General features: G+C 35.2%; 1 protein-coding gene across 1 annotated transcript; it reads right to left on the reverse strand.

Annotated features, from left to right (window-relative positions):
* Positions 1-9,046: 9,046 nt before the first annotated feature.
* On the reverse strand, positions 9,047-10,152 carry LOC149210184 (uncharacterized). The gene is made up of 3 exons (XM_089394369.1): positions 9,776-10,152; positions 9,459-9,669; positions 9,047-9,270 (listed from the first exon to the last, which is right to left on the reverse strand). Exons 1-3 carry the CDS (start codon positions 9,839-9,841, stop codon positions 9,200-9,202), a joined length of 348 nt encoding a protein of 115 aa, XP_089250495.1. The 5' UTR covers positions 9,842-10,152; the 3' UTR covers positions 9,047-9,199.
* Positions 10,153-11,758: the final 1,606 nt, after the last annotated feature.

Genomic DNA, 11,758 nt, shown 5'->3' on the forward strand with positions numbered 1-11,758 from the left:
CAAATGACAAGGCATACCTTTAGGTTCGGGAGGCCCACCTTCAAACATATAATCATGGAAGATGGGCGAGAGAACACATGGTTGACTCAGGTGGTGGAGAAATGGCACAATGAGCTAGCTAGTGGCTGCAAGGGGATGTTGGCTGCCGACTGAGGACCATCTTGGAGAAAAAAAATCTCCTAAGGATATCACCCACAAAATGGTGGGTAACAGGACGACATCACCAACCAAACTAATTCAAGCCTAGCCCCGAGGATGTCGAGGAGAATTGAACCCGTGATCTCCCAATGACAAAGTGTTTTAGCAACGAAACCTCAATAATTTGAGCTAACCCTCATAACTAATGCATTATTATTATTATTATTTTTATTAAAATATTATAATATGTAATAATAATAATATAATTATAATTAAACCCTATATTCTCAACTTAATATTATATTATTATTATTATTAAACCCTATATTCTAAACCTAATATAAAAAACTCTATTAAAGAAAATCCTAAAAATCTCTAAAATATATATATAGTGTTATAAATTTATATTATTTCTTTTTTTTAATTTCTCTAAAAAAAATTCACAAATAATTCAAATAATTCATATATATAGTCATATATATATGTACGTGGTGTAGTCATTTTAATTTTGAAGTTATGAAATACCAATTTTTTTGGTGTAATTATTTTTAATTTTTATAATATTAAACATTTTGTTTTATTTTTTTATTTTTTATTTTTAATTAATTTAGATAGCTTCTGAGATTTGGCTCTCATGAAATGTTTCGCTAAGATTCTTCAAAATGTCCATTAATTCAATAGGGGGCCTACATCTTCTCTTTTGTACTTACATCAACCTTGATCTTGGATACATAAAAAGGACCACAATAAGGACAAACAACTCATCCTCATTTATATGGAAAGGTGTACATTACATTTTATATCCACAATGGAAAGGTGTACATTACATTACAATATTACTGACTCGTTACTGATCGAAAATTTAATTGTAATGATAAATATTAAACACTATGTACTAAATTACTAGTGTAAAGATAAAGATTAGTCCAACAATTTTACATTTTATTTATTCAATATTATTTTTATCCAATGCATAATAATATATAAAGGCTATGAGCTGGCATAGTGCAATATTTTCATATTTATTATAATGAATCATACTTCTTATGGAAAAGAGTAAGGAAAACTAGTTGCGGTGGTATTGAGACTTTTTCATTCAACGCATATAGATACAAATTAAAAAGAAATTAAAACTAACATTATTTTGAATTGGTTCTAGTATATTCAGTTGTTTATTGAAAATAACATGATAGGATGTACACTTTGAATCTTATTCTTTGCCTTGGACGAACTACTTTTCATTTTTAACCCATGTCTTTTAAAACTCGTCTCTAATTATGGAATCTCAACCCACAGTCAACATTTTATCACTATCTTTTAAAACTATTAAAATGGATATCATTGATTGGGAAAGGTCTACGTTTATTCAATATTTTGTCATCGACTTTTAAAACTATAAGAAACCACTCTTTTTATTACGATATTGCGAGAAAAGACAATTATGCTACATATTATCTCTTTGGCTTTTAAACCTATTATAATGTAGTTAAATGTTTTTAAAACATTTAATTGTGTGGCTAATATTCTTCTCTCTATTATCCTCAATAACAATATAAGATGCAATAGTAATTTGTACTTTTCCATTACAAGTAGAATCTAACCAGATGCATAATATTAGCTTAAAAAATACATTCACCAATGAGAGATAGGCCAAAAAATGCAGACAACACCAGCCTAAAAAATGCAGATATCAAAAAGCACAAGTTTCATGTAATTAGCTTGGGGACGAGGTGATGGATCTACCATTGCATATCCTAGCTATATAGTAGCTGCAATTATGAAATGGTAATCCCACCCCCACACGATCATAGTGGGATTATGATTATGGAACTTCTTGACACTAATGGGGGACTCTGGTTTTTCAATTTGACGTATGTGTCAATTGAATTGGGAGTGGTGTTCGGGTTTGTGGTCCTCTTTCCCTATATGTGGCATTCCTCTTAGAAATTGGATGAACTTTGATTTAGTATTTCATTAAATCTATGAAACACTTAATTCCATCCTTTGGAAACTAGCTCAAGGAAATCATGTTGGCCCTTAAGTGATAAGAAGATTCAAGTAGAAAATCAAGACAAGGGAACATTAGTGCAAGAATTCTAAACATGAACAAGCAAGTGGAGTTCATAGCCATTGTAGTACCCAATGGAGATATAGAAGAGGTTGACAAGAATCTCCTAACTAATTATTTTATTTTTTATTTTTTAATTTTTTTTTAAGGTTTTTGGGGACCTACTATAGAATTGACACATTCCTCTTCCAATATTTTGGTGTGTCCCTTGCGCTTGAACAATATGTCTATCAAAATTATAGCATCAAATCAAGACCATGACACATTAATGCCTGACATTCAAGACCTAAACAAGCAAGTGTAGGAAATGACCACTGCAATATCTTATGGAGTTGTAGAAGAAGTTGACAATAATCTCCCACACTATTGTTTTTTATGTTTTTTGGAATTTTAAGCCTTTTAGGTACCTACTGTAGAATTTACATAATCAAGTTCTATGCTAGAATTTTGTATGGAAAATTCTTGGGTTTAGCCTTTTCAAACATGTCTCAAACTATATGATGCTTCATAGTTATAAATGTTTAGAGTCCTATGCATCTATGTTGATTGACAATTGTTACAGTCTTTTTGTTTAATACAAATATATCTTCCCATTCTTGTTTTTTAAAAAAGTACAATTGCTTATGGCCTAGTGTCGTTAGGTAAGGACTTGGAACTAATCCTCATTGTCTTGGCCCATTGTTTTTCTCACCCACCAATGCCAAACCAAAAAGAAGAACCATAAACTCATAATAATTAATGCTAATTCTATTTGTGAGGTGATACTTTGTCCTCTCTTAGAAACATGTATGGTATAAGAGACTCCTCCCATTATGTTGCATGTCTTATTCTATTCTCTAATGCCTTCCTCCATGTGATTGTTCCCATTGTACTTGGTTTTCCATGTGTTAGATACCTTCCTCCATTCTTATTTTCTATAGTCATGCTAAGATTTTTAGTTCTATCACATACCTATTTCATAGCTCTCAATAAGAGGGTAGGCAAGGAAAAATGAACATGTTCGAATAATATCCCCTCTATAGTAGATACGGTAGGTAGACCACAATTTCATAAAACTAAAATTAAGTTCAGTGACATGTTACAAACCATCCATAGAGTATACTTTAACATAAATATGTGAAGTGTTGATTACTAGATGAAAGAGAGCATCTGAACTTATTCCCTTCAACTTACCTTCAACAATTTTGTATTTTTTAGTATTAATGTTCTATCCTCAACTCACACATCAACTCTATCATTGTATTTTTAACGCAATCATTATATGCTTCTACTCATCATTATTTTTGAACATAGATTATCTTCATGACTCATTATTATATAGCTTAAAATTATATTTTTTTTCTAAATATTCCCTTATCACTAATTATACTCTATTATTATTATTATTATTGCAAAGGTGTTATTGACAAATTACATTTAACACAAGTAATATAAAATACATTTGCAATTGTAAATATACCTTTTAGATATAATAATTGCTAATTATAAATATGTTTCAAGTGAAATTTTGTTATTGTTTAAAGGATTTGTGTTGATTTATATATTAGCTTAAAAGTAAGTGTGTGTGTGTGCGCGCGCACGCGTGTGCGTGTGTGTGTGTCTATATATATATATATATAAAAGTTGGATAAATGGAAGACTAGGGCAATTGTTTCAAAGCACTTGGGGACTAAGACAAGGTTTCCCTATCTCCCCATTCCTATATATCATCATGGAAAAATCAGTCAGTAGGAAACTTAAGCATGGAAAATAGATAGGGCTTCTCATTGGATTTTAGTACGACATAGGTGTTAAAAGCATGACCATTCCCAATTTGTTGGCGACACTTTGTTCATGGGTGGAGCCGTTCCCACAATTGCAAGAAGATTTAAAACCACACTGGATCAATTCTTGGAAGCTTCGGGAGGACTCCTCAATAAGTTAAAGAGTAGCATATATGGTTGGAACACCCCCCCAAGAGTTCTTCAACTCATATCTCAAATATTTGGAATACCTTGCAAAGTGAACTAGGCACACTTCAAATACTTAGGTATGCTAATCTCCAAGCAGATTCTGAAAACAGAGGTATGAACAAAGGTCATAGATAAAATGAAGCAGAGACTCCAAAACCGGGGAATGAAATGGTTAAACTTTCCAGGCAGGGTCATCCTAATCAAATCGGTATTTTCATCCCTCCCTTTATACCAATTCACAATTTTGCGAGCCCCAACAGGTATACAAAAACAAATAGATCTCATCATAAGGAAGTTTTTATCGCAAGGGCGCAGAACCGAAACCAAAAAATCCAGTTTTCTTAGTTGGAAAAAGGTGACAACACCTTACGATCGAGGAGGAATAACCATTAAGCACCCAGGGCTAATGAACTTATCTGTGAGAGCGAAAATCACTTGGAGGCTAATAACATAAGAATTAGAGTGGTGGAAGAAAGTACCATAAGGGAAATATATGAGCACTCAATGATATGAGTTCCTTCAAAGTCAGATTCCTAACAAAACTTGCTCACAAATATGGAAGTGTTGAAATTTCTAAGTCTAACCCGTTAGAAATTTTATCTGTATTCTCTGGTTTATTTCTCCTACTTGTTAATTACGAACAAATTATTTAAACATATAAATATCGAAATAAACACAATACAGTCTCAACCATCTACAGATCAACAACTCAAAGAAATAGAAAACACACAAGTGACACCGTTATTTTTGGACAACTCGTCCCCAGAAAAACCCAATGCAGTAAAACCGGTGCAACAATTATGAGGGTTATTTGTTATGCAATATATCCTTAAGTACAGCTAGGTGCCAAACTGGCTCACCCAACAGAGAAAAATAACTAGCGGTAATACCTCTCTATTCGGAAGCAGATATTCAAAAAATCTGCCCCACGAAACCCTCTCCAACACAATTGAAGCACTGCGTCAGCCCTCCTGGTCTCTACATCAGCCTCAAACCCCTTTGCGTCAGCCCTTTGAGGCACTGTGAAACCTCTACGACCTTCTGTGTCACTCCTGCTGGCCTCTGCGTGGATGACGCAAGCCCTCTGGCCTCTACGTTGTCCCAACTAGCCTCTTCGTGGCCTGTTCTGGCTTCTGCATCTGCCTCTCTACCTTTGCGCTGGTCTCTCGGCACTATCTCTGCCTCTTTGTCCAGTACTCACTGCCCCTTGCTGCAAAATGATCACTGATTCAACTATCTCTTAGAAAACCCCTCTCCAGAGAATTGATGACTAATCACTCTAGTGTGTTCTCCAACTGACCCTCAAGCCTCCTCTTATACTTTTCGTGTTGGTCCTTCAACGACCGAGATTAAATCTCTAATCAACGACTAAGATTAGATTTGCCTTGATCCTTATCCTTTGGAACCTTCTAACCCAGTTTTATATTAATACCCATTAATATTTTATTTTTCCTAAGTTTAGACTTAGGAACTCCATTAAAAATATTATTTATTTTAATATCTCCTAAACCAGGTAGAATCTGCCCAAACCATTTATGGGTCTTGTATATCTCATGTGCTTTAGCCTCTCCACCAATTTTTATAGCTAGAGCACATCCGATGCTACCACAAATCAACAGGAAGATATGCAAAAAACCCTCCTGCTCATTCAAGTTCACACCTCCTAAATTCTGGGAAGAAAGTATTATGAACAAACCAAAGTTATCCACCATTCTAGAAATCCAACATCTAAAAAAATCGGCTTGAAGGAAAATGCATCATACATCTAGATCAAATATCAATTTGGGACCAGAAAGCTAAGGTTGGAAACCTCCAATTATCCCGCCCGAGCTTCATCAGTGATGACACCTACTTCAACATCGTAAGGGAGCAACACCGATACAATTCAAGCAACAAGGCAACTTCAAATGGAATCTAACAAGAAGATATTACATAGTTAAAAACGACTATGATGCATTACAAGGAGAACAAGATCAACAACCCCTTTTGTCTCATTGGAAAGTAGTTTGGAACATTGAAAACCTGCCAAAAATCAAATTATTCATATGGACTCTACTCAGGGGGTCGATCCTAACTGTTGATAACCTTAGGAAGTGTGGAATACAAGATCCATTTATGTGCCCACTGTGCCTGAGCACAAAGGAAACCATCCAGCACGAGTTACTCTCATGTACATTCTCCAAAAATTGTTGGAGGAACATGCTTCATCCTCCCCCTGTACATGTAAACTTTGAGTTGAATGTCATTGATTTCTTCATGCAATGGAACTTAAAATATCCCTACTCCCTTAAAAAGAAGAACCTGCTCAAGCGATTTTGGAATAGCCTTCCCGCCTTTTTATTCTGTAACCTCTGGCTAGCCAGAAACAAAAGCATTTTTCAAAATAAGAAACTGGACCAAAGGAGGATAATTGCTAAGGTCTGGGGTCTCTCATCCGAAGCCATACTCTCAAAAGGAAAAATCAAGTTAGACCAACAAATCTTGCAAGTTGAAGAAGGGTTGTGGTTCAAATTTGTATTGGGCAAGACACATCACAACACCCACAATCCTTTTAGATGTTGACCTAACCTCACTAATTGGAAAGTCAGACTGAAGGATTGGGAATTCATAGATTGGTTGAAAGAACACAAGCGACCACGTCTTTTCTTCGATGGGGCCTCCAAACACAATCCTAGGAAAGCTAGAGCAAGGAGAGTCATCCTTAATTCAGAGGGAGAAGAAACAACCTCCTATGAATGGGGACTAGGTAACGAAAAAAACAGTAGAGTAGAGGCCTATGGGCTTCTCTTGGTAATTCAGATACTTTGTGACCTTGGCTTCATGAACCCCATTTTGATCGGTGATTCTTCCATACTCATCCAGCAAATGGCCATAGGTACATGACCCAAAAACGTTGACCTTGGGCAAATTGTGAAATGAATTCATCACCAGTTAACATATTTGGAGGAGACAAAATTTTTCCATGTCCTTAGCGAAAATAATGTTAAAGCTAATGAATGGGAAAACAACATATGTCACCGGCCCCAAGGAGAAGCCAAGATCAATGAAGAAGTCTGATCGCTACATATTCCTTGAAATGTATACAAAACACATTCAAGCCAAGACAATAAATGTGATCCCGTTAGAAACCAAGATGGAACTCTTCAAAAATGTCGGCATACACAATCCAACAGATAATAAACAAATATTCAAGAGACAAACTTATTATCTCCATGTATATTTACATGTCCTCACATGATGATTCACACAGATATTGGTGCCACCAGCAACGCCCCATGTGGTTGGCTACAAAGTTCACGAACTCAAGGCATACTTTCCCCTTCAAGCTTGGAATTCTTTCAATGCTAGTTTTGGTGATTTATTTTCCTCCACCAGCCCACTGAGTGCCACCCCTTTGCTACTTACTCCCCACCTCTCCCTTTCAACATGGCATCAAGATCACCTGTTCCCATTGTGCCTCCCTTAAAGCAGAATTGGAATAAGTTAAAAAAATCCAGAAACAATGGAATGAGAGGTGTAAATCATAGCTCAATTTCTTGTACACACAAGCAACTTCTATCAATCAGGATCATCAAGGATAAGCTTAGTTTACTTAGCAAAATACACCAGTGGTCTGTCTTTGTAAAAATGCATGATGAAATGTAATTTTATTTACTTATTGCAGCAGTTTATTAGCGTCTATGCAGTCAGTGCCATAGGAAATGCATGATTTAGTCTAATCTATGTAATAATAGGAAAACATAGGTAGGGATATTTTGCACTAGAATTCATCTCCACTTACCAAGAAGTTTTGCATCAAGGTTTAACACCTTTCTTTTTGGAATGAATATAAGATAACCTACACACAAACACACACACACACACACACACACACACACACATATATATATATATATATATATATATATATATATATATATATATATATATATCAACATGGCATCAAGCTCACCATGTCCCCATTGTGCCTCCCTTAAAGAAGAATTGGAATAAGTTAAAAAATTCTAGAAACAATGGAATGAGAGGTGTAAATCAGAGCTCGGTAACTTCAATCAATCAGGATCATCAACGATAAGCTCAGTGTACTCAACAAAATACACTAGTGGTATGTCTTTGTAAAAATGCATGATGAAGTGCAAGTTTATTTACTTATTGCCACAGTTTGATAGAGTCTATACAATGCCATAGGAGATGAAGGATTTAGTCTAATCTATGTAATAACAAGAAAATATAACTAGGGTGATCTAACACTAGAATTCATATCCACTTAATAAGAAGCTTTGTATCAAGATTTACCATCTTACTTTTTGGAATGAATATAAGATAACCAACATTGTTATATATATATGTTTGGAACTATTTTTTTTTAAATTTTGAAAATTAAAAAAAATATATTTTTACTTAATCTCTATATTATGAAGAATTATATTTTATATATTAAGTTGTAAAAAAAATATCAATAATTACTTTTAAATTAATACATAAATAAACAAACATCTTTTAAGCAATAACAAAATTGTGAATTGATATTTTTCACTTGAACGATATAATTATAATTATTTATGAATAATAATTATAGATAATTAAAATTATTTAATAATAATAATTATATATAAATATTTTTAATTTTAAAAACATATTTATAATTAACTATTATTATATGTAAAATGTATATTTATAATTGCAAATGTATTTTCTATTATTTACTTGTGTTAAATGTAATCTCAAGGTAATGCAAGTTAATTAAAAAAATTTAAACCATTTACAAGAAGCAAAACATCAAAGATGGTTTGTTTAAATGCTCTAAAGAAATGGTCTATGATTTGAATCACAATAATTTAAGAATTCACCTTCCATAGGTATGATTCATGGACTTTTTACATAAGAGTTTAATTATAACAAAATGTTTTCAACATGTAAAATCGCGATCTCTTTCCACATAAGAGAGACTCCAAGATAGCAGAAAACCATGAATCGGAAAATGTATTAAAAGAAGAACAAAAAGGGTCCTCTCCACCTGTGAATCTTTGATTTTCTAGGTTTAAGGCGAGAGAGAGACCACCGCAACACACTGCACCGACAATCTGTTCCAGGGGATGGGTATATTCAGCCCTTTGAAAGGGTTCCCACAGATGGCATAGAGGTTATTCACATATACAACAAAAGATTTTTGAATGATATGAATGGAAGCACGAACCAAAGGAAAATGACTCACATACATAAAATAAAAAGCCAAATGCAGACATTATGATGCAACTATAACTGTTACTCTAATCAAGCATAGAGTTCTTCTGGTGCACCTGTGTTTCCTAAGCGCATTGCTCCAGCTATAGATCTGACACCAACTATGCGACCGACGAGAGGATGGTTGCAGGGATTTCTCGCTCGTTCTGTCTGCTTCTCCAACTCTGTTCCGCGCTTATCAAAATCTTGTGATTCACCAAGTTGTGTAAAGCACTGAAGGATGGCCAAAGCCTCTTGCTCATTCGCTACATCAGCTCCAAGATAACACTGACCATAATAGAATTTATATGAACAATTCTTGGGAAGAATTCTCCAAGATATTTACAACAACCTGTTCTTTCATTTTTCCCTCTAAGATACATGCATTGTTCACCTTATATTTTATTCGTGGCACTGATAAGTCACAATTTGGCATGGTTCTATCATCGATAGACACCATCTCTTCACCATTTTTGTTTACCGCCTGTAATATTTGATGGCCAAGCTCATGGTGGCTTCTACAACAATTCTAACATAGAGGTCACAGACAATTAGTGCAAAATCTATTGCATATTCTTTGACAATTAGGCAGGGGACATGTACATTTCTATATAATTTATGCAAGAGGTGAATTCTATATATTTTATTGTATTTTTTCAGTGTTTTTATTATTGTTCAAAACCAAGCCTAGTCTATCTATTCCGCAAACCTATAGAAAAACTTAAAGAGAAATGACAAGAGATTAGTGCTTTTGTGCTTCTTATCATCTCGGTCATCATACAAAATAGGAGTTATATTACAATGCAGCGTAAAGCTTTAATGACTGTCTTTTTCAAAAGGAGAAGATGTTAAATTGGCAACTAGGCCAAACTCCATGTGCGTCACCTTATTTATGGCAGCTGATATTTTTTTTGGATTTCTCTCACCGACAGGTGTAGGATTGATCTAATGATCATCTGATTCCGACATGTATTCATGGAGATATGAATCTATTTGTATTCTTGACAATTTGTAATGGTCAGTCAGCAAGCAAAACAATGTTTTACACCCCAACTTATCTTCAACGTGGCATATAAAAGGAAGAGACCTTGTGGCATAAACTCACTCATCTCATCTTTCATTCTTCTCTCTCCTAGCTTGATTGGGTATGCGTAGGAGGAGCAGATCTCTCACACGTGTGGTTGAAAGAAGGAAGACGCAGATCTGGTTAGGGCAGCGTTGACTTGCGTTGACCGAGGTGCAGGTGGGCAAATTTGACAACGTTGACCGGCGTAGTCTCTTCTCTGACTACGGATTGGGTTGGGCAGCCTCTCCTAGGCAGGCCACATTTCTGGACAGCTTCTTTGATCTGTTTTGACCACACTTTGATCAGCGATGACTGTCAAAGGTTGGCCGCAGATCTGTCCCAGTGTTGACTACAGTTTGACTGAATATTTCGGACTGTTTTGGGCTGCCTATTCTTGCTGTTGGAGGCCGAGTTGACTTGAGGTCAATTCTGACCTGCTTGACCAGCCTTGACTTCGCTGGTTAGGGTTTTGTTGCAGCTGTCATAAAATTACATATTTGTATAATTGTATTATCTCTATCTCTTTGCTGAATTATTGAAGAATTTAAGAAGATTTGATCAAGGGTTTCCCCACAATGGGGTTTGTCCCTAATTGGTGCCACATCTTGTGTCCTCTTGTCTTGGCTTGTCTTCCACTGTTTATATTTATGTTCTATCTACATTTTACTATCGCGCTGATGTGATTGCTATTCTGGAAATTGATATTGGGCTAATATGAAAATTTGAAGTAAATTGCTCTTAAGCATAGAACATACCAAAATCAACATCGTATCAGAGCTTAGGTGAAGACAAAGCCCAAGCAAGAGTGAAAGAAAAATCACCGAAGACAGTTGGAAAGGACAAAGAGCTCAATGGGTTTCTCATTCCACTTCCCGGCCAAAAACAAGCTCCATGAGAAGTCTGACTATCACGGATGGAAGATGTCTCTTGATCTAACATTGGAAGAGCAAGAAGTGTTGGACCATGTGAGGGGTAAAATCCCCGAGCCTCCATCAAATGCACCGGCTGCTACAAAGAACAAATATAGTAAGGGTGAAGTCAAAGCAAAGAAGATTATCCAAGATTCAATTGACAAGCATCTAGTGGCCTACATTTCTAAGTTGAATACCTCCAAGGAGATCTACGACAGATTGGTAAGCTTGTTTAAAACTAGTGATGCAAATCAAGTTTTGTTCCTCAACAATAAGTTGAAGGATATTAAGAAGGGCAAGGATGAGGATATTCAATCCTACTTCTTAAGGATCAATGAGGTCAAGAATGATCTATCGATTGGAGAAGTCATTCCTGACAGGAAACTAACTATCACTACCC

This window comes from Pinus tabuliformis, chromosome 1_2 (genome assembly GCF_031772625.1).
Source record: "Pinus tabuliformis cultivar Carrire ecotype Pingquan chromosome 1_2, CPIR1, whole genome shotgun sequence".
Classification (NCBI taxonomy): Eukaryota; Viridiplantae; Streptophyta; class Pinopsida; order Pinales; family Pinaceae; genus Pinus; species Pinus tabuliformis.